Genomic DNA, 25461 nt, shown 5'->3' on the forward strand with positions numbered 1-25461 from the left:
TTGGCCATGGTTTATTTTGTGCTTTTTTTTTGTTTTGTTTTGTTTTGAGACAGGGTCTCATTATGCAGTTCAGGCTGACCTTGGGCTCATTTTGTAGCGCAGGCTGGTCTCAAACTTGCATCGATCTGCCTGCCTCAGGTCTCCTGAGTGCCGGGATTACAGGAGTGTACCACCACATACAGCCTTCGTGCGGCATATTTTGAATGCTGTTTTTTATGGGTAATTTCACATTTATAGTAAATGCAGTACAAAAGTTCTATGCAGTGTTAAATGCAAGAAGGTTATGGTATGCCTTGCAGAGAAAATGCCTGTGTTAGATCAACTCTACTTAGGCATGAATAATGGTACAACTATGAGTTCACTGTGTTGATTCAACAGTCTATTTTAAATAATGCCTTTATCAGAAGCATATATAAAACAGGGTTATATACTAACATGTTAGGGAATATATTGTGACCTGTGGTTTATGGGGAACCTGGGAGCAATGATTCTGCATTTGCTACCTCAAAGTTCACAACAATTCTGTAGACTACAACTGTACAAATAATGAGAAACAAATGCTATGTGAGTTTTAATTAATGTATCACTATTATAGGAAGATATGTTTTCCTGGAATGACTTTTAGTTCTCAATTTAGTCTATACTTCATAGAGGAAAAATGTCAGAAAAACTCCCTGAACTATAATTTTAAACAGTTTCATATGAAATAATAAGTCCATGATAAAGCAAGTTAACAGCATATTTTCCTGGTAGTATTTTTGAAAAATGTCTTTATTAATAAAAAGAAATTCCAAAAGTAAAATATGAAGACAAATTGAAGATTTTTCTTGGATCTTCACAGTTTTCACTGTGCCTTTATCAAATCTAAAATAAAAATCACAGTGGCTTTCTCTGGAAATTTGAAGGTCAGAAAGAGTCAGCAAACAACCTGGGCCAAATGAAGTATTCTGAAAACACATTGTGAGAACTGAGAGGCAAGCATCATCCTCACTGCAAACATGGGGAAACTGAGTCACAAAATAATTTGCCAAGGGCCACACAGCTAGTTAGTAACAAAGGTTATACTCATTACCTGCCTTCAAGTTTTTTCTACTAACTAACGTTAATATTGTTTTTGACAGAACATTACTTCCAATCCTATAAACATTCCTGTCAGGCAACTAAGGAAAACATTATTCTCTCAGATAAAGGAAAATGGAACAAAATAACTTACTTAGTTACCCAGGAATGGAGTAGAAAAAGAAAATGCAGATGATCTATTTTCTTACTCATCTCTCTGCAGAGTAAATTATATAAATACTCAGTAAAAAATCTATACTGGCAAAATATTAGTAACATGGCAAGAACAGAAAGCATAAATAAGGCAAAATTCATTGTTCAGGAGGGTAATATCATCAAGGCATACTGTAAAGTCACTATAAGTAGTAATATTGTAGGCACATAAGCATGTAGATAGGAAGGTGGGGAATAGGTGAATAAATAAATCTAACATATTAGCTTGCTCATTAGGTAGATATTTTCAAATTAAAAATCTTACTTGTAGGGGCTGGGGATTTAGCTCAGCGGCATAAGTGCCTGCCTTGCAAGCAGGCAGTCATGAGTTTGATCCCAGGTACCGATAAAAAGGAAAAAGACAAAAAAAAAAAGAAAAAAATCTTACTTGCATTTCACATACCCCATTAGAAGCCAAGACATCTTCTGTTTCTTCATCTTTGTGGTTGGCTGGAATTTCAAATGGATTTCCACCACTACAGTATTGTTCAAATAAAGTCACTGTCTTGGACGAAGTTGTAACAGGTTGCTTACTAGGGGAAACTGATGGGGAACGAGACTGTTCCATGAATTTAAATTCCTAAACATTTAAAAGGAAACCAGAGAGGTTGAAAGGCGGGTAGGGAAATGGGAGAAAAACAAAATAAAGTCAAATCATATATAATACAAATTCACTATAATGAATGTGTGTATCTAAAATATACTAATAAACTTAATTAATTAAAAAAAGGAAAACAGACACCTTTTAAAAGCAGTAATAAAAATCAAGTACATAAATATATTCTATTAATGTAAAGAAGAGTTAGTCAAAAAAAACATTTACGATCTATCCACTTTTAAATCTTCCAAGTTTTTTAAAATTACAATCCTGGAAATACACATCCAAAAGTTTTTCTAAAGACAACTCAGTCAATGAGATCATGTAAATAAGTATAATCTGTATAAAGCTAATTAGAGAAAGCTAATTCGATTAAATGGCTAATTAGAGAAAAAGATGAGATAACCTCAAAAGTTCCTCTGAATTGCAAAACTACTGATTTGTTAGTTTATCAAAATTTCATAAAGCTTTCTTCTAAGGACATTAATCATAAATTAAAAAATTTTTCATATTCAATGATATTATTAAAAGGTATTCTTAAATTCCTAAAAAGTACATTGGTTGATTAAAGTTTTAAGTGATATATGTGTTCATTTTCTTTTTAAATTTCAACTACACAATAGATCAGATCATAATGCCTAAGAATTATGCCCTCATTTTTATAATTCTAAAAAAGGGCCCAATATAAATTGAGACAATTTTTTTAAAAAATCTACAAGAATATATGTGTCAAATGAACAACAAGTTATGAACAGTTTTCAAGATAACCGACTACCTTGAAAGAAATAATGCTCATCTTGATGGTACTATTTCAACATGCCTCTTTTGAAAAGTTTTCTTATAATTATACCAAGTATGCATGCAAACATGCACAACTGGGTGATTATATAACAATTTAAATAAACATTCTAAAATTAATGTTAAATTTACAATTCATAATAATGTTAAGGAAATATTTTATATCAGAATTTATAGATTCTGTTAATGTTGTTATTTTGTTACTAACTAGAATCGGTGTTAATTTTGTTGTGCTTGAAGTATTTATGAGGCATATTTCAGGGTTCTTAATACTTCTATATTAGGAAGGCATAAAAATAAGAAGTTTTTATACAATATGAATATAAAGACCACCAGTTCAAAAAACATGTTCTAATTATATATTCTTTGTTGTTGTTGTTGTTTTGAAACAGAGTCTCACTGTAATTCAGGATGGTCTTGAACTCACTATGTAGTCCACACTGGCCTCGAAGTTGTAGCAATCTCCTGCCTCAGTCTCCTGAGAGCTGGGATTATGGGGATGTGCTCCCACACTTGGTTCTAGTCATGTATTCTTTACTTTTATCAAAATTAAGAAAATGGCTTCTAGAAAGCCAAAGGCAAAAGATAAACACATTGCATTATTGAAACATGGATCTAAGTATATGCATTACATTTGGACCCTTGGTATTTGCACAACACAAGAATGCTTATCCATATAATGTGTTTTAATAAAGGTAAAAAAAAAAATCAAGCCAACTAAAGACCTTTTCACAGATGGTTTATTCCATGAGAATTTAAAGAAAAAGAAAATTCTTAGCGTCTTGTTCATTTCTGAGACATTTTCTCAATACAGACAAATTAATGAATTGTAATATAATTCAAGGACCTATTAGTCCCTTCAAGAAATGACAGTTTGCATATCTAAGTATTATAAATATTTTTTTATCAAACAGTACCAAAATATACCATTAGTGTTCTAAAAAATTTAAATATAGCAGTAGACCATCTTCTGAATTAGAAAGAGAAAAATATTAATTTAACTGTAACTCTTTTTAGGCAAAAGTTTTCCTGAAGAATGTAAACTGAATTTTGTAAAGACAGATTTTTTCCATATTCATAAAACATCACTCTTATAAAAGGCACTTGCTACTAATGACTGTTAAGGAAAGAAAATAAGGAATTATTCCTTAATTTGATTATTTTATAAATGCTCTCATTTAACTGTTTTTAAAAAAGTTACAAAAATAACTGAAAGACAGATTTTATTCTTAAGAAAAACTTACATGAAGTTGCAAGATACTGAAATTTGACTTGACAGGACAAAGTTCCCAAGTCTCATTCTCTAAGAACATTCTCAGTTCATCAAGTCGTGTTCTTAAAAAAGAAAAATGAGCACTCTTAAAAAGGAAAAGTACACTGCACATAGAAATTCAGGAAATAAAACACAGCACAATTGCAGGCATATATTCATAATCATTATAGGAATCAACTCTGAGAGCCCACTCAGATTAATATAGTAAACATGAATGTTTACTTTTACCTGATATTTCATCACCTCTAAAAGAAAAACTCTGCCAAATACTTCTTATATTGCAAAAATAATGAATGTGTAGGAAATTGCATTTTGATTAAGGGACTATGCTGAAATTCTGTCACCAAATAAGGTATTTATAATTCCTTGGCTCATCTTATGTCAATATCAGAACAGAGAAATAGTATACAGATTATATGAGGTCACAATAATACCTCACATAATAATACAAGCTTTATGCTAAACATCATAGACAATGGCCATATTTATATTAAGGCAACAACATCAAGATAATCTCTCTTCAAAGATCTTTAGCTCAGCACCTATCCTCACACAGCATTTACAAATTAAGCTAGCAGATAAGAAACACATTATGTCGCACTGATCTCTTCTCTCTCTAATGCTTTTGCTCTGTCTATCCTGGGTGATCTGCAGTGTTACACAGGGAGTCACAGCAAAACAAATTCTATTTCCAGTTGAAAAGGGTAAGAGCCTGATCTCTACAAACACAAGCTATTGAATCCAGGCTAAAATGAAATCTAGACTTTTTTTAAATCCACATAGTCTAAAATAAATACATGACTTTATGAAAAGCAGGAACTTCTCCAAATATTGAAGTTAATAGGCAAGTATTTTATGATAACTATTGCAGGATAGATAAGGCAGACGTAAATATACATGGATAGAAAGGAAAATTCCAAATAAGTACAATAATAAAACAAATTTGAAAAAAGAATCAAATATATATTCCAGAATTGAACAACACAACAGCTCCAATTAAAGACTGGTAAGTGAACAGCAGACTAGGGATACCAGAAGACAGTGACAGTAACACAAAATCAGGTCAACCCAAAACTGTCCAAACTGCAACACAACCCAAAAAACAAAAAAGGAAGAATCAGGAAAAATTCTAAGAGGAAAGCTATATGTGTGTGTGCGCTACAGGCAGTAGCACTCGGAGGGCCCCTGGAAGAAACCACAGTCTATGTTCTTCTTTTATTCCCTCTCTCATACTCTCATAATTATCTCTGCTTTTCTGGCATATAAAAATTTATTACCTTTTATTTTATTTTAGAGTGTGAGGGAGACATGTCTATGAACAATTACTAAACATTGTGTTTTGTCTTAACAGTGTTTTACATTGCTTTGTCAGGTTTTTGCTCACCAAGCTGGCTTGCTTATGTCTTCTAACGCAAGGTTTCTGCAACCCTATAAACTGGATACGATCTCCTACTTTTTATTTGTATGTCCCTTCCTCCTCACCTTTCCCTCAGCTCTCACACATGTCCTCTCAAGACCTCCTTTTTGTCCTCCATTCTTCACTGGTATAAATAAAATATCCTCAAAAACTAATGTCTCTCTTTTTTAAATTACTGTGTATTTTTAAATTTTTCAGTAGTACATGTTTGCAGTACATGCAGTTTACAACTTCTCTTTGTTTGCATTTATTTATTTATTTATTTAGGTCTCCTTTCATTTTTCCTCAATTTTTATTTCATTTACTTTTTAAAAATCCTTTTTCCTTTTATCTTTTCCTATCTACCAGCCTTTTCTCTACCATTACGAATTGCAGTTCCAGGTTATTTAGAGTAGAAAGAAAGCTGGGAGTTTAGCTCAGTGGCACAAGCGCCTGCTGGGCAAGTGTGAGGTCATTAGTTTGATCCCTGGCACCAAAGGAAGAAAAAAAAAAAAGGAGTAGAAAACTTGCCATCCAAGCTCTAAATTTTATACCAATACATGATTGAATCTTTGGATACTGATATTGCCAGTCATTGGTCTCTCTTTGCAGTTCAGCATTAGTGATCTCTATTATAGTGGCAAGACTTCCTAGCCCAAGTAATATTCAACATAAAAATGTTTTGGCAATAAATGATTTTAAATGATTTTAAAAACTTTATAACTCCCCAAAAGCTACTCTCAGAGGCACAGATCTCAAAGCCTCACTAGTTAAAAAGTTTGAACAGATCAAAGAAGAAACAAGCAAATGCCTAAGATACTCAATGGATTTAAAGAGAATGTACATAAACAAGTAAGGGCTTAATAAGATGTTCCATGACTTAAAAAAGACACAAGAAGCTGATTAAATTAAAGAGGACAATGCAGGATTTAAATGACCACTTTAGTAAAGGATTAAAAGTTATAAAAAAGAGTCAAGCAGAGATGAAAAACACAATTAAAAATCATGCCAATGGACATGATCAGAGACTGCCAAGGACAGTACCATCAAAGAACCCAAAAGAAAGAATATATCTAACTGGAGGAGCAGTAAAAAAAAAAAAAAAAAAAAAGAAAGAAATTAGTACTGAAAAAATAATACGAACACAGAAATCAATAAATATCTTTCAATAATAATGCTCAATGTAAATGAGCTTAACGCCTCAAGACACAGAGTGGCTGATTAGATAAAAGAAAAAAACCTAACTATATGTTCCTTGTAAGAGACATAGCTCCTCCACAGAGAAACACACATCCTGAAAGTGCAAGAATGAAAAATGACACCTCATGAAACTGGAGGCCAAAAGCAAATAGCAGTGCTAGAAGTCAGGCAAAATCTGATCAGAAGGATCAAAGATCATGCTAACGCAAACAATTCAAAAGAAATTTACTTGTAAATATAGAAGCATTGAATGTTGGTGTGCCCAACTTCATAATACAAAGGCTTTTATACATAAAAAGACAGACACAAATACAATCAGAGTAGGGACTGTAATACCCCATTCTCACAAATAGGTCAATCAGACCAAATTTCAACAACAACAACAAAAAAAAATACCACAGTTGAACCATACCAGTAAATAAATGAACCAAACAGATATCTATAGAGTATTTCAAGCAACACAAGCAGAATACACATTCTTGTTGGTCACACACAGAATCTCCAAAATAGACCCTCTCCAGGGCCATAAAACATAGCTCAATAAATACAAAAGAATTCAATCTCCTAAATCCGTTCAGTTCACAATGGAATAAAACTAGAAACCAACAGCAAAAGAAACCACAGAAACTGTACAAACACATTAAGATTAAATAATATTTTCTTGAAAAATCAATGAATCACAGACGAAACCACGAATAAAAAGTTCCTAAAATCAAATGACAATGGCAGTACAACATACCAAAAACCTTGTGGGACACAATGAAAACACTGTCTAATAAACAAATTTATAGGTGTATGTTAGGAAAATAGAGCATTACAAAATAAATAATTATGCAAGTCAAGGTTCTAAAAATGCAACTCAAGGTCCTAAAAATGCAAAAATAATCCAAACCCAAAATTTGTAGAAGCAAAAAAAACTATAAAGATTGGAGCAGGAATCAATGAAATCAAGACTAAAGACAAATGTAAAATATCAATGAATCAAAGCACTGTTTTTTTTGAAAGAATGAGTTCAAAAACCCTTAGTCAAATTTAACAAAAGAAAAAGATCCCTATCAATTCAATTAGATATGAAAAAGGCAAAATCACAACAGTGTTAAGATCCACAGAATTGCAAGAAATTATTTTGAAAACTTAAATTCAAATAAATTGGAGAATTAGAAGAAATGTATAAATTCCTAAACGCATGACTTATCAAAATTGACCTAAGAAAACTTTAAAACCTTGAATAGAACAATAAAATGCAGAAACTGAGGCAGTAATAAAAATTCTACCAACTAAGAAAATCCAGGAATCAATAGATTTACTGCTGAACTTTACCAGAACTTCAGAAAAGATCTACTGCCAATACTTTTCAAATCCTGTCATGAGATTAAAAGGGATGGGGGCTGGGGATTTAGCTCAGCGGCATAAGTGCCTGCCTTGCAAGTGCGCAGTCCTGAGCTCGATCCCCGGTACTGATAAAAAAAAAAATGTAAAAAGGATGAAATACCATCTGCCTAAATACTGGGGGAAGAGAATCTAACAAATAATTAACTCTGCTTTTCATCTTACTCTATTCTTTATAATACACAATGTAGAATAAAGGTAAGAATACAGGCAAACCTTAGAGAGAGTTTTTCAGTTCAATTACCTTACAATAAGTAGAACCAAAGTCCAGAGAGGTTCAGTAATTTGCCCAGTATCAATGAGATGGGAAGCAGCAAAAAAGAGGGACAAGAATCTCTGTCTATTATCTCTCAGCCTAGCTTCTATCAATACACTACAACCTTGTCAATGAGAAACAAGTTTCATAAATATTCTAAGAGAAGTCCTTTAAAATCTTGAATGCCTTATAAATATTAAATAATTCATTGATCTATCTTACCAAGATAAACTCCTGAAAGATATCCACTGTGGTCAGCATTTAAAACAAAATGACCACTGCCACAAAAGACAGTTTTTGACAATGAGGCCACTCCAGGAATCACTATCTGTACCTTGCCCCTCCCTCCCATACATAGAAACAACAAAATGTCTCCCAGTTGGCTTGCTGAGTACAATGCAGTATTTAGGGAAACAGGTAGCTGGTTGCCTTCGTAATGGCACAGGAACTGGGGCTCATGGCTCCTGGTGGTTTCTTTTTTTTCAATCTGTGATTAATAGCCCCCCAACTCATCCCTTATGTACTGTAATATTATAGGTCAACTTTCTGTTATAGCAGAAAAGAAAGTAATAAATGATAGGGTCTCAAGTTGTTTCCTTACCATCGTTTCCCCAAGGTTTATTCAACTACATCTAAAATTATTTTAAAAATTATCTTAATTCAATTATTAAACAAAAAGGATTCAAGTTATATATGGTTTTAAATGATTTACTTAACAGTTTACAATCAACATAGAGAAGCTGTACCTAAGGGAACATAAAAAGAATTAAGATATGCCAGGTACACATCCCCACAGTAAATGTAATCAGTATGCACAAAAACAGAAAACAGAGTTTCAAAATACTTTCTGGCACCAAGTAACAAAATAATCAAATGATGAAAGTTCTAATTAGAAAGAAAGATAAAACAATTCAAATAACAAAATGCATATAAAGGAAACAAGTCAAGGTCTAGTTTACATCAAGTGAAGTCTAATAAATATTCTCTTTTTCTTTCAATGCTGTTTTAAGCTTACAATGCATTGCTATATGAACATTCTTCCCCATCTGTGTCCATCACCAAAACCATTCCTAATTACCCAAAGCAATGCACGACACAGTCTTGGCTGTGTAGCTGCATTCTGAGTATCACATCCTCTCTGCTAAAGCCTTCTTCCTCCTAAAAAGCAGACACTGTCACAGAGTACTGCCTCTACTGACTTTCTTCTTTCTTACTTCTCAAACCATATACAAGGTGTATGAGACAGAAGCCTAATTCTCTCAGTGAGCCTTCTTTTACTCCTAAAGAAATCAGTTCAATATTTAGTTCAGTATTTTTGACCCCCTCAAGAAAGAATATACTGATTGAAAATTAATAATTAATGAGGCTATTTTATTTTATTTTTGGTAAAATAACACTTACTATACTAAAAAGAACTACAGGAGTACAATCATTCAAAAGTAATTGTTTTGAATCAATGTTATTAGAGTAAAGATTAGACAAAAATATTCTCAGTGACTATTCACACTGTATCATAGTTCTCACCTATGGTAGTTCTTGAAATAATTGACACTTTGTTTTCTAATAGATTCTTGTAAAACTTCAGACTTACTACCACAAAATTCTTCTCCAACTTGCATTAACCTAGTTGGACAGAAAAATTTATGTAAATTTCAGCAATATCTTACAGTGAAAAAAAGCCCAGGCTCTCCTTCAAAGACAACAAAACATAAAAATTTAGATATTTGAAAAAGTTCTAAAGTTCAAAAATTCACAATGTTTTATAAACATCCAAAGGGTAGAAATATTTAAACACATGCACATACAAACCCAGCAGCAATTAGTTATGAAAGTATAATTATCTTCATTTCCATGAAGAAATTCTACATAACTCATTAATTCGTGATTTCTTTGATTATTGTGGTTGAATGATTCAAACTAAAGAATAAGACAAGATTCAAACACTACCTGCTGATTATATCCAAAACAAAGATGAAATCATCATATTTGAATATAGACAAATCAGTTCCAAGCAAGTAGGTTTTTACTTTTAGCTGAACATCCTATGAGACAAAAAAAAAAAAAAAAAGATTTCAAATATTCAAAACATAGAAGACAGTTCGCAGCACCATTTATTCTAAGTTACGGAACAAAATGATACAGGAATACATGTTTAACATGATGAACAATATGTATTTTGGCCAACAGCCAGCATCCTTTGGCAAAATAATAATAGAGACCATCCATTAAGTTCTAAAAAGATACACATACACATACAAAGAATTATATCCTCATAACAGATAAGAGGACAAAAAACAATTGGGCTGCATGCATCTTTATGCAACTTTGGTCAGATACCCCAAAATAATTAAAAACTGAGTAACTATGTGAAGTGACTGAAGAACAAGCCAGTGTATAAAAACTGACAACTTTCATGTAACTGCCAAGTACTTAAAATGAAGGTATTTCACTAAAACAATCAAGCATAGTAGGAATAATCTTAAGAAATTTCCAACATGTAAGAAGACACTAACAACTCTAATGTGATACTAAAAGAAATCTGGAAAGAAATTGCAATCCACTAGAAGTACATGGGTCACTAAATATAGTACAACAATGGAAAATTTTCAAATTAATATTATATTCAATGAAATGTTAACAAAAAGACAACAAAAACTTTTATTTTAAAATTCACCTAGAAGAAAAAGCCATAATTGCTTTTTTAAAAAATAAAGCTTTGTAAAGGTTAAAAGTTACAAGTAATGTTAGAGACCTGTGCTACTTATATTAAATGTATTAAAACTACTTTAAAAAGTATTAGCAATAAACAGAGAAATCAACAAAGACAACTAGGTTAAAGACAAATAGGTTATGTAATGTTAATTAGCTACATAATTTTAAAATAGGTAAGTAATTTTTTTACATTATATGGGACACAACTAACACAGTCCAAAAACAACTTAAAAAAACAGATGGTCAAACATTCACCAGGCAGATATAAGCAAAATAAAGGTATAAGTGGTAGCAAAATCATCAAGCCAACTAGAATGTATAGCAAAATGCCTTAGAACAAAAACACAAAAACAAAACTACTATCTTAATCAATGTAGAGAATTATGTTTATGGAAAGTAAAAGGGTTGTTGGCATTTCAGCATCAATATGGCTTCCTAACATAAAGCAAAAGTTGTTAGAAATAAAAGGAAAGCTTGACAAAAGTGTAAACATTCTGGAAGGATAAAACTCTTTCAGAACTTCAGATTAAGAAAATGACAACAAATAAGATATAGAGCAGAATAATACAATTAACAAGTTTAATTTAAAATATAGAGAATCTAATTACTAACTCAAAGGAACTACATAACTGATTTCCAAATGTTTCAGGAAGAATTTTAAAAGCGAGACCTTAATTTTGTTCATTTAGGTTTCTTTACCTTTTCACTCAAGTCAATGTATGTATATTATATAAAATATGTATGTTATATAATGAAGTCATTATGTAGTGTACCTTAATTATTTCTCAGGTTAAAGAAGAGAGGTCTTTTATACCTCTCTGCATCCTAGCCAGATGCAGAAATTTTAAGTCAATTTATATTACAAGAAACAGCAGAATAGTATTATAGGTTATTGGCTGGCACACAGTCTGCTACCAGGACTTAAAATTAGTTTGCATATAAGAACTGACTCCTCTGTACTGCCGGGATGCATTCTCTTGAATTACAGGTAAATTTTCTCACTTTATTCCATCTTCTCACTTTGTTCACTGCTTAATCTGAATACATCCTTAGCCCAAGGCACTTTGGAATTCAGAATTCCAGATGTTAGGAAATAAGGTACATATAAGCATATACTTTGTATAACATCCCTACCTTAGGGACTGGCAACAACCCTAAATCAAATATATTCATATTCCTGGAATATATCAATGTCTAATTTAATGGATAATAAATAGTAGCTGTGGCCAAAAGATAATACTGGCCAAGTTCTGCTGCTACATGACTTCAATGCAGGATTCTGCCTACTGTGTTACCAAATTTTTTTAAAAAGTTTTTAACAGCATTTGCTTTTTCAATTGTACCCATCTTTTTTTCATTTCAATTTTAAAAACATTCAATGAGTCGCTAAAACATGTAAAGTCACGTTCTAGCATAGGTTAAGACTAGGTCAGAGATGCTGAGGGACTGAGTGGTAGGGACAAAGATGTGCAGGCTTGAAACCCAGAACACAGTAATTTATACTCAAAGCGTGATGATATCTAGGAACTAGTCTACTGCTTAAGTGACAGCAGTTTACTAAACTTTACCAGAGTCTTCTATTAGGAATGCCCTCAGGCTGCCAGACTGAATGGAAACTAGCCAGGTATTTCAGAGTATACTGCAGTACCAGAATTTTTACCAGGATGCTATAATTTCCACTATGCACAATTAGGGTCTATTAGGTGACTAAACCAGCAATGACTCATATCTGACTTGTATGTATGTTTAATGAGTATGAGATTTTCTTTTCCTTTAAACATAATACTCAGAAAAAAGGCAGCCAAAACTCATGATTAATGGTCATTTAAAAATTGGTTTAATATGATATGTAAGAAAATTCAGAAACTGAAATTATTACAATTATCATACAAATATTTTTAAATGCAGAAGTATAAATTTAAAAAGCATATCTAAAATAAAGTTGGCAAAAAACAGACTAGCACTAGATTGTGTTATCTGATTCTTAAGGAAATGTATTTTCAGTATTTATTTTCCTGAACAACTTTCTTCCAAATTAAAAATCAGCCTCATTAGGAAAAACAAAAATACATTCTAAAAGATCATATCATGGGCAAAGGGTCTACAGTTTTCCCAGATTTGAGTACAAAACGAAGCTACCCTCAAAGAAATTACACTTTGACCTAGAAAATATCAAATTTTAATAAATTTAAAATTTATCTGATTACAACTATTAAGCCTCTAAACTGAAAGAAAAGTTTGAAAAGATATTGCCATGGTCTGAATGTTAGAGTCCACCCAAAATTCATATGCTGAAACCCTACCCACCATGGTCTTATGAAGTGGGGCATTTGTGGGCGGGGGTCAGAAAGGCAGAGTTCTCAAAAGAGGGCTATGCCTTCCTAGAAGAAGCCCATGGGCACCTCCTCCTGTTTTAACATGTGAGGACACAGGAAAAAAGCACCACCTACAAACCAGGAAACAGGACCTCGCCAGACACCAAACCTGTCAGTGCCTTGATTTTAAAACTTCTCAGCCTCCAGCAATCAATAACCACATAAGATTCCCCCAAAGACACAATGCTCATTGAAGACTCAATTTTTTTGTTTTGTTTTTACTTATATTTTAGATAGGATATCTCTGTAGCTCAAGCTGGCCTCAAACTCACTGTAATCCTCCTGCCTCAGCCTCCAGAGTGCTGAGATTATAGATATATGCCACCACGCTCAGCTAGAAGACTCAGTATTTTTTTTTTATTTTTTTATTTTTTGATATGGATGATTGAACTCACAGCCTTGCACTTGCTAGGCAGGCGCTTATGCCAGGACCTAAATCTCCTACCCTCACATTGCTCACTGAGAAAAAATACTAGAGCCTCACCAACATTTAACCTGCTTAATTTTCCCCTTCCTATCATTTAGAGAAAATTAAGGAACTATCAATAAAAGAACATCTCAAGAAAGTAAAATTTGCTTTAGAAAAGTATACATTTACTAAGACTATAAAAGCAAAAACTTAATAAAGAATTTATGAAGGATTCCAATGGAGATTTTTAAACTAAAAGACTTTTTAACTGTAGACTAACACAATTGAGAGATAAATTATAGAAACTAAGTAATAGCCTAGTTTCAAGAGAAACTATCATTGGATTGAATCAGCAAAAAAATGAATGTAGAAAATTTAAAAATTAGATTTCTAAAATATCTTCAATATGAAAGTTTCCATTGCTTTTGTGAAAAAATTTAAAAAACCAAACCTGCCATATTCGCGTAAGTCCATGTTCTAATTTCTTTTTCACATATCCACGATGGAAATTAGTTTCTTCAGTATCCACCATGTTATTCCCTTCTGAAAATAAAAGAAGACAAATGTTTTAGACTTAATTCAACTTTCTTCCAAATAATTTCCACTTGGTTTCTTATGTTTGTGCCAACGTAAGAGATAGAAAATACTGTATGTCCAATTCTCATATGCTCAAACCAATGTAAAAAAAAATAGGTACTAGAATTAAAGTCATTTGATGAGAGAAGCAATCTTTGAGAGTGAATCACTGCACACACCTAAAACCGCTCAGTGCATATGTGCTAGAGCAGGCATTTCAACTCAAGCAGTGTGGTCCCACAAGCGGGTTTCAGATCAACACATGATGCCTACTCTAAGACCATTTGACAGACAGACACCCAGAAAATACAGAACCAGTGAACCTAATTACCAATTAACATGATGCCAACAAGAATACAGACTATAGAAGTACTCATGCAGTGAAATAAATATAAAAGTACGTTTCATTCTAGATAAATAATTGTAATGTTCAGTTCAATAAGTAAAATCAATAATCTGTTCAAAATATATTTACCTCTACAATCAACTGAATATTTAAATTAAATTTAAATTAAAGAGCACATCTTTGTGTGAATAAATTGAAAAATAAATGAGTATAATATTACCATTATAATTTAAATTAAATTTAACACACATAATTTAAATTAAAGAGCACATTTTTGTGTGAAGAAGGTGAAAATTAATGAGTATATTACCATGTATCAGGTAAGCAAGGTGTAAACTGGTAATCAGGACTCAGTCCTTGCATAGCCTGGCCAGGTTTACCTACACACTACAAACCTAGTTTACCTTTAAGTAATGCAAGAGCTTTGTTAAATGTACACTCAGACTACAGGAGACTCAGTAACTATGGGTAGCAAACGTAAACAATAGGTTCAGAGTTTTATGTAGAATTTTAAGGTCTTAGGCATATCAAATCACATCACTACAGATAGATGAATTCTAGAGTGTTCTTCAGCTTTATGAAGTTCTGTTAAGAATAATTTTCAAATTACTGATTCCTACAATTTTATTACTGAATGCGAATATGAAAGAATTAATTTAACCTGAACAAGTAACTTTCGGAGTCACAGATATTATCATGAAACTGCTACAGTGATAATCAGAGTACTTGAATATTAGTCTGGGGCTAGAATACACAAACTGCACTCTGAGTTTAATTTAAAAAACCAAAAAGCAATAAACAAGATTGAGGTCAAAGGATATTTGGCAACAAGAACTGAGTATACGAGGCTTTTGGAAATACTTTTGAGCTTGACTCAGTATTCCAATAAATGTAAAGTACTGCAAAAAGCTGGCTTTATTACAATGAATATATACAGTCCTCTACATTCTATCAATTTTTAATTTTTTACTGACTCATAGTAATTGCATATATTTATAAATTCTCAGACCTAGCATATGTGTTAATTCTGTTGCAAATTTTTCCTACAATTTCTCAAATATTGAACTAGAAGAAGAAAAAGAGTTGCTGAAATATCTGAATAGTGTCCATTATCTAGAAAAATATAAAAGCTGGAGATAAAGCTCAGCAGCACAGTGCCAGTGCAGCAATCGTGAGGTCATAAGTTTGAATCCCAGTACAAAAGAAAAAAAATAAAAGTTGCCAAAACAGAATAATCTTTGTTAACAGTGGAATCCCAGTAAGCCCAGAAATTACAAAAGCAACAAAACAAAAAAACGTATGGCTATCTTATATTAATCCTTTCATGATATTAACAACTACATTATATTCTGTTTAAACTTTTAAGAAGTATTTTTAAGGAACAAACTAAAGACTAGATAGAGAAGAAAATTTCTTTACGTTTTCATATTGGTAAGTGGCTGTAAGAAGTAAAAGCTGCCCATGGCTCAGTGCATGTTTTCAGAGGTAGCATGAGGGTCAATGGTGGGTAAAAACAGTCTGGCCTACAATCCATTGAGAATTGTATGGTCTTGCTTTGTTTTTTTAAATCTTGGTACTTCACCAAAGGTACTTTACATTTCAACTCAACACCTAGAAGACTAGGCACCCACCTTTCCTACTTTTTCCTGCCTTTTCCTTCCATTGTCTTCCCCAACAGTATTTCTAGATGGATGAAACTCATCCATAGATTTTTTTTCCTCTTATTATTTGCTTTCTGCATTAATAAGCTTCTTATGATTCAAATGAAAAAGTAAACTTTAACCTTATCAAAATCTTATGTTTAGTATACCACCCAACAAGAGAAACCAAGCACCCTTAGAAGCTGGCAGTTTATAAACTAACTTGATCTGATTAGCTACATAAAGTTGCATGAGATAAAAAAAAAAAAAAAAAAAACACTGGTACAGTGTAATTTATTTTACACCTATCAAACAAAATGCTGACAAAATAATTTATTGCTTTTAAAATCATTTTCAATAGCTAATCAACTATTGTTCAAAGATACTTAGCACACACAACTATATAAACAGTAATTTTAATAGAATATCTAATAATATAATAATTTGTCAGACTTGTTGTTTATTACTTAGTTGTCCAAATCATAGTCACTTAAAGTTGCACTTCCCATTCATAAAACAGTATTTTAATTTTTTAAAAAAAGTTAAAGGTCTTCACATATGTTCTGGAAGTAAAGTATCAATATAATTATTAATTCTTAGAATGTAGCATTATTAGTACAATGTAAAGATTAGCAAAACAGGTTAATATTGAATATTTAGCAATAACTCCATAGTACATTCGAATAGACCAATGTCTTGTTTAATTTGCAACTAATAATATTAAGTAAATCTTTTTTTTTTTTTTTTTTAAATAGGGTCTCACTTTATAGTGTAGGCTGGCCTTGAGCTTACAGCAATCCTGCCTCAGCCTCCCTAGTTCTGGGATTACAGGTATGTGCCACCATGCCAACTAAATAAATCATTTTTTAAAAAACTTTTCCCTGCAACTCAGTCTTAAGGTCATTATTGCATACTCCTGGATTCTGGTACTACTGGCTTCTTAAAAAATACTTTGGCCTAGTTAATCTCCAAAGGTTACAGAGCTTTTATAGGAGCTGAATAACTTTCTTTGATAAACACTTAACTATATTATTATAGCAACATCTATAATAACATTATTATAGCAACATCTATTGTCACTATAATATCTGCATTCCTACAAGTATCCTGTTCCTTTTCTTTCTTCTTCAGAAATGTGATACATTTTATATAGTTCAATTTTTAAAGTAAAATCTGAATAAATTCCTACCAGAAGCTGAAGAATCATCCTCATTGTCATATTTTTCATGCCATTCCATAGTCCTGTAATAGCTGAGCATAACTTCCCACAGCGCTTTGCACAGATCCGCAAGGCAAGGAATATAGCTATCTGGTGTAACATGCTAAAGAAAACAAGAAAAGCCAATTTGTAAATTATTGTTTACTTAAATATACAGCTTATCAAAATAAAATGCTATATAACTAATCAAATTATTTTAAAAATTAAAGAAAACTTTTTCTACTAACATAAGAGAAAATTCAATGACAAAATTTTTTGAATTCTCGTTTCAACATGACACTTTGAGTCTACAAACTACTACTGAATTAGCAGGTGTTCTCACATACAGTATGAATTCTCTCAAATGTTTTTTTCAAAGACACACTCCTAAACACGCAAACCTAGCTTTTTATTATTTATCCTTGTATCCAAGTCACAACTAGAAAAATGGAGGGCAGATTTACAATTTACTCATTTCATTTGTGTAAATTTAAGTAAATAGCTTTGAGCATCTCCAAATTCATTAAATCAAATGGATACAGATATTTCACAACAGACAGTAAAATTATAAAGCTCTATGTATAATATATATACATATATATAGTTTTGAAATAGTGATCACAAATCTTTTCTCTAATGAGAAGGCATGACTATTTTTTCCTATCTTTTGTAAAATGTAATTCTGCCTAATTTCTATTTTGCAGGCTTCCCATTTGTCACACTGCAGTATGTGCTCCATCATTTGAAATTTTCTATGATTCCTTTAGTTTGTGATCTACTAGCCACAACTGATCATGTTGCTAATACACTGAAAGGTTAACACTATGGTGTAAGTTGGCCTCCAACTTACACAACTAGTATAAAAGAGCTACAGCTGTGTAGCTGATGCTCAAGGTGATTCAGTTGGTAGTAGTCTTCTCTCTCAAAGTTTTTTCTTCCCATGATAATCTCTACCCTTCTTCACCTATCAAGCATTCATGTAGCTATTAACAACACTAAAGTGTATGACTCCATACTATTTGTATGTACACTTTGTATATACACATGTCTCATCTTTGAAACTGAAGTAGCAATATAAGAGTTACAATCTGGATTTTGACTGTCCAAGAGGCTTTATGGTAAAAATGCTACAATGACCTAATCTTCCAAGTCACTCACTATTATCTGCCCTGCTAATAAGGTCCGGGAAAAAAGGAATGATTATCAAAAGAGATGCTGAAGAACGTTTGATAACATTTAATATCTGTTCCTCACTAAAACTAACACAAAAATGAGAATCCTTGCCTATTTCCTTAAAATGAGAAAATTCTAAGCCATAAACCACTATGGTCAGGAACAAAGGAAGCTCATCATCTTCTCCACTATTTAACAAAGTTCTGGAGATTCCAGCCTATGCAATTAGACAAGAGGAAACATCAGAGGCAAAAGATGGGAAAAGAAAACTATCTGTGCTAATGACACAACAAAACCTGGATGTTCCCACAGAATCAGTGATAAAACTAATTCAAACAATAAGTGAAATTGAAGTCAACAGGCAAGTGACACACTTGAAAAAATATTCAAAATGCTTCCCATCCCCTTGCTTGGAATACACTTATCCCATCATTCTTTATACTTCGTGAAGCAGCTCTGGAAGTCCTCTTTCATGAGTTTCTCTTCAAAAAATGTTAGGAAAAGTAAAGTCACTGCTGCTGCTGAATGCCATCCAAAAGAAAGGCAGGTGATAAAAACATTGTAGTGTACCCTCATTTGTGTTACTGAGACTTCTGGCTCTTGTCCAAAGTCAAAATAGCCATGAAAGGTGAATTGAGGCAGCAACTGCACAACTAAAAACGCAAAACAGGACTTCCAGAAGCTAGAGGGAGTATTTTGAGGAGAACTAATGACAATGTGTTTTTTTTTATTGTAACAATTTTTAAAATTTAAATATTCACTGTATTTTTTGATAATGTATTATATTTTCACTTTAACCTAGCAATCTCACTTCTAGAAATATTTCCTGAAGACATACCTCAAAAATGTGAAATACAAAGAAACAAGGGTATACATTAAAAGACATCAGTTCAATTCCTGGTATCAAAAATATTGTTTATAATTATAAAATGTTAAAATCACAGAAGACTGGTAGAAAAAACTGTCACTCATATATCCAGAAAAGTACTACACAATTGTGAAAAGTAATTTGTGCTAAGTTGTCATGCTTAATTTTGTAACTGCTACTTTTACAAAGAACCAGTCTCACTTCATTTTCCTCAGTTTACTTCAGTATATCATTACACTTGAGCCATTTCTTACCACTACCCACACATGCTCCTAACCAACACCGACACATCACGATAAGGCTAAAAGCAGACAGCAAAGAAAGCAAAACACATAGCAAAAACTGCAACTCAACAGTCACTGTCTCAAATAAAAGTACTTCTCTGCAAGTCATCTTTTCTAATTTTCATAAACTCAACTTTGCATACATTTATATGATGACATTATACTTAATCTATGCATATCACAACATCGTTTCTGGTAGATAAGAAGAAAGCAGTATTAGTCATATTTGTTCCAAAGAACAATTTCATAAGTAATTGTGTTATGGGTCACCAATTAATTTCTTTTATACTTGTCATGGTTTAACAAAATAGAAAATTAACACTTAGATCTACATCCTTCTGTTCTCCCCCAGCCACAATCTAGCCTATGCTATTTGCCTATTTAATTCCTGTTGTCTCTTGAGATTTACTGAATAGATTTGTATGATACCACATATAGACATGTATGTAATTTTTTTTTAAATTTGAGATAATGCAGTTAATTTATAACAAGTTCTTTTATGACATCAAGAATGATTCACAAAACTAAGCCACGGAACTTGTCTAAAGTCTCTGAAAAGTACTCAAATATTATCTTTTAATATAGTCATATTTATACACATATTTAGCACCAATAATTTGAGTAACAAGATGACTCTTGTGTTTTTATTCTAAAATAGAGACAACTATAGAGACTGTTTTATTAAATATAAATACAACAAATAGTTCAAAGGAAAAAGGAAAGATGGAACAGATAAAAAATGATGTTTTCAATAGATTCACACCCAGATTTATTAATTTCTGTAACTGTTAACTGTGCTGGTCATAAGTTGGATTCATCCATGTTAAAATCTGACCACTTTCTATTATATGATGTAATCAACCACTGTTCACACTCAGCCACGGATGCTTCTCTTGTCTTTAATACCATGTCCTTAAAATCATTTGCAGCTAGCATTTTTTAATTATTTTATGAAAATCATCTCCAAATTTCAAATAGAGAACCTTACAGGACAGACAAATAATTGGCTAAGGAATTACAAAATGAAGGGCAGGCCAAGAAGAAGACCTAAATTTCTCAACAACCCATACAATTTCTACTCAGACATCAATTATTCATACTGCAGAACATTTTAAAAAGAGAAACACACTAGGAATAAGATGCCTTGTATTCCGACCTGTACCAATTCCACAACTTAACCAGTCACATGATACTGGACAACCAGGGCACTCTAGAAGTGTTTTTACCCCCATAAATTTTCCTGTCTCATCCCTGCCTTAAGTCACTTGCCAATTAGCAAATACGTAACACTGAAACTCAACTCAAGGTTCAATTCAGGGAGGATTCATCTGGCATATGCAAGAGTATCTCATGACAACACTGTATGTTAATTCCAGCTCTATGTCCATACTATATAAGGAAAAAACCAATGAACACCTTGAATGAGTTATTTTAGAAAATTTTCACACAGTTGAGACATCCAGAAGAACTATACAACATATCTTGAGTTTTTTTTTAAGAATAAGAAGTAGAAATTTCATTGCTGACGTATCTTTATGTTCTATAGCTATTTACATTTTTACCTTCAGTAAAAGTTGTATGATGAGGGGAAAAACAAAGGTATACTCTTTTAGGAACATTTTTTTTAAAATGATACAGAAAATAAAGGATTTTCTTTTTTTTTTTTACAAAACTGAGACTTAAAACTTTTCACTATCTGTATAATAAAGACATGTCTTATAACTTCCATGACAAATATCCTGGGATACAGGATGTGGAGAAGATTCATAAATCCAGATATTACAATGCAAAATATTAACATGGTATTTCTGCTACACTTCACAACATGAACACCAAAACAGGCTCTTAATTCAATCTTTAATAATGCTTTGATGAAATCTACAGAGCTGGTTTCTCATCTCATCATTAATTCAGAGTAACAGCTGACACCTTCCATCTTTATCCTCTCAACCTGCCTCCCTGATCAAAACTAGAATGTGAAATTAACTCATCAAAAGCAGCAATATGCTAGCTGTGATTATAAATAATAAGTTGAGGCCATTTTCAAATAATAATGTAAATCCAGCAATAGCTACAAGCAATCTTTCTAAATTTGATGCACACATTAAGAATGTCATCATTTGAAAGTTGATTAAATACAAAGTGATTAGCATGAAAAAAAGAGGTGCTAGAGTTAATCTTTACTTACTTTATTATTTCTTTCATACTCATCAAAAATCCGTTACCAGGTCTTTACAAAAATTTCAGGAAGATTTTTTTCATATTATAAGATCAAAATGAAAATTCTTAGAAGTATCCATAGAACATTATTTTGTTTTTATTTAACATTTAGAGTTAGCACTCTCATCCTAACAAACATAAAGAGAACAGATATTTGGCATCCTCAGATACCAAATTCACAGCACCCTACATTTCTCTGTCTCTCTGTCTCTCTCTCTCTCACACACACACACACACACACACACACAGACACACACACACACCCCAATTTCAAAAAAACAACAAAAGGTTATTAGTAGTATTAGATGAATACTATTATCATTGTAAGCTCATGTCACCAGAGCTGCTAAGAATACTTACCTAAAGACCCTTCTAGAAATATGCCACCGGGTAAAACAGAACTAGGCCCAGAAGCTAAAAAGTTCTGTGCAGGGGGACTAAACTTGACCTAAGTAAATGTCTGGACCAAGCAGTCATCACAAGACCCCTTCAATCTCTAATTCTGTAAGTTCCAAGCTAAAAATATCTTAAGTATGTTCTTATCATAAGATACCAGAAAGATGGTACTAGATACAGCAGCAAGAACACTGACCTGGATAGAGCGTATCTGTGTTTGGGGACCAACCTTGTGAGTTACTTGGTCATGACTCCTGCAGATCACTTCAAGTATGTAAATCCCAACAGTTAAAGCAAATCACCTAGTCTCCATTAACACTCTATAGATAAAAATAAATATACACTTGGTTCATGCATGATTTAAAAACAAATGTATCATGGGGGAAAATAGTTATTCTCATCTCCTAGGCATTTGTTATTAACACTAAATATGTATATAACCATAGACAATGTAATATGTATGATATAAGTGGTCCAAATTTGGAACTAAGGAGCTAACAGTTAGTGAACTGCGAAATACAGAGTCCTACTTTAATATTATTCTCAGGTTTTTCTAATGCCTATTAACTGCCTTAACCAAGTGGTACCTTAATACTGTAAAATAAGTAAAGGATGTGTAATTAGAATATACATCTCTTCCAAAGTTTCATGCTATAAAATGTCATTCATTTATCCTGATGCTACCTAAGATCATAGTAAAAGACAGTTTAAATATAAAATCATTATTAAATTAAGGGTAGGAAGTTTAGGGCAGGTTTCAAAAATGGTTTTCCACAAGTAATTTTTTTTTCTGATTTCTGCTGGCAATCATATGCCACCTTCCAAAAATAAGTTGGCACTTTATACCTCCAATTCCTGCCCCTGACAAATCACCCAGTAGCATTCTAACATACATTAATTACACAGATAGCTTTAAGGGTCCTTAGACTATTACAATGGAGAGGCCTTGTCACACCCATGCAAGTTTCAAGTTAGCAGAAAAGTCCTTCACTTCAATATGAAGGATGGAAGCCAGGTTATCCAGGTAACTATGGCCTAAAGCAGGTGCTTTATAGGTACTCAGTGTCTTGGTACACCAGAAACGATCTAATCACCATACTGAAATCTGGCCAAACAAAGCCAGACAACCCACTCTTCTCTTCCTTTCCCTCATGCCAGTGCACACAGTGTTTCCTCTGGACATATCCTTGAACCTACAATAATAAATAACAAACAATAATACCTCTTAAACCATGAAGGTTTCTTCTTTGGACCAACTATTCAAATTTGTAGCATTCAGCAAGAAAAGAAAGATCCATCCATCTTTCTAACCAAGACTATTCTGAAATCCAATTAAACCCAACAAAACAACTTAATAATCAGTGTATGTCCTAGTTTAATTTTTTTAATATCCCAAATTTGTCCACGTAATAAGCAGTAAGTTATTTTTTACAATCTATCTGTTGGTATCTGACAATTAAGCTATTAAAAAAATAATCAGCACTTGTATGTTCAGGAAAAAGTATTACAGAGCAATTACTGATGTAGAGTATGACTTAAAACATATTTCCTAGTAATTTGGAAAACATAAACCAAAAGCCTTCCAAATATACAGACTTTGACAATAGAATTTCATAATCAAAGCAAAGATTTAGCTTTAAGAATATTTACCACAGTTTTGTTCATAACGACAAAAGATGGAAATGAAACAGACATCTAAGAGGAGGAAGCTAGCTATTGAAACCACAGGATCTCTTATACCGAAAAGGTATCATTAAAAGTTATGCGCACTGCATTGTTATTGAAATGGAAAACTATTTAAAAGTGGGAAAAATGACAAGAGAATATATATAGCTACCTTTAAAGTCTGCTTATATACACATTAAAAGAACCAGCTTTGCATGCATAAATTTTCTTCTTGTTTATCTATCTTCTCCTATAATTAATATATTTTAAGGTCATTATATTAATACTACATAGCATCATATTAATGATGACTACATATCCGTATTAATCCTAAGTATAAGGACTATGTATGACATACAAATATAGCAATGAGACTGTTTTAAAAAGTCATAAAACAAAAAAGAAATAAAGAGGCAGCTAATTCTAAAGAGAACCAAAAGGGAAGATTGATACTATAAATAAACATGAGTAAATTTGGTCCTAAACTTCCTACAGGCTTACCAAATACAGTAAAAAAAAAGCCATTATCCTCCCACACTATCTGATTAAAAAATGTGTTTTTTCACATCAGAAAGTACCCTGAGATTTTGTGAACAGAAACATGTTTTATACTTAAAGAAAGAATTTGTCTTTAGGTTTTTTTAATATGAATATCAAAATAAACAATATTCAATGGGAGCTTTACCAATGTATTTACTGACATCAAAAACTAACACTAAATGACTATGACTGAATTTTTAGGAGATACTATTTATAAGAATAAAATTTTAAAAACCTGTAAGAATGAAAAATTAAGACTAGACTTTAGTTTGTCTCCCTATAATGTACACATACAAAGCATCTGTAAAAACACAGCACCCAAGGTGCTCAGTGCCCAGTAACCTAATAGATAGGAATTGTTTCAATGCCATCCACCTGGAAGAAGATGGCAACCCAATTCACTTACAGATAATTTACTGAATGACTTTCATGTGCCAGAGACTGTGAAAACATACACTGAAATACGTCAAAGTTTCTTTTTCCAAAAGGATCACTATATTTACCTCAAAGTATGACTATATTATGAACAGAAGTCAAAGCTCATTAAGATCATTTGCAAAATAGCTGAAAAAGCTTAACAATTTTTAGCCAACATAGTCAACTCTATTACCATAAATTAACACCCTAATTAACATCTTGAAATGTTACCCAAGAAAAGCCATCATTCTGCCAAACAACGTTAATAAAATAAGGCAGATAAACACTTTATATATATACTCTCAAGCTACAAAAGGTCTTGCTATAAAGTCAATAAATTCAGGACTCCCATGGGATTTCTATAAATCTTTCCAAATAAAGGTCTAAACATATAGCCTACATCAAAATGAAAATCCAATAAAAATAAAGTTTAATTTTTTAAGTAAACAAAATTGCCATG

At 32.2% G+C, this 25461-nt stretch overlaps 1 protein-coding gene across 5 annotated transcripts in view; it reads right to left on the minus strand.

Annotated features, from left to right (window-relative positions):
• Vps50 (VPS50 subunit of EARP/GARPII complex) overlaps positions 1–25461 on the minus strand; it is a 106465-nt gene that overhangs the window by 41670 nt on the left and 39334 nt on the right. For 3 of the 5 annotated variants that reach the window (XR_010045361.1, XM_063242696.1, XM_063242691.1), the window contains exons 13-18: positions 17430–17562; positions 14130–14221; positions 10130–10224; positions 9707–9805; positions 3913–4003; positions 1661–1852 (exon numbers count right to left, since the gene is read on the minus strand). Coding sequence is in view for 4 of the 5 variants with exons in the window: in XM_063242696.1 (XP_063098766.1) it covers positions 1661–1852; positions 3913–4003; positions 9707–9805; positions 10130–10224; positions 14130–14221; positions 17430–17562 (702 nt within the window). In the remaining variant the exon portion in view is untranslated. The remainder of the gene's footprint in view (positions 1–1660; positions 1853–3912; positions 4004–9706; positions 9806–10129; positions 10225–14129; positions 14222–17429; positions 17563–25461) is intronic. The other 2 variants (XM_063242698.1, XM_063242697.1) reach the window with 1 other exon arrangement.

Source organism: Cavia porcellus, unplaced genomic scaffold, assembly GCF_034190915.1.
Source record: "Cavia porcellus strain 051 isolate PalLab524CR breed Dunkin Hartley unplaced genomic scaffold, mCavPor4.1 scaffold_2, whole genome shotgun sequence".
NCBI classification, from domain to species: Eukaryota; Metazoa; Chordata; class Mammalia; order Rodentia; family Caviidae; genus Cavia; species Cavia porcellus.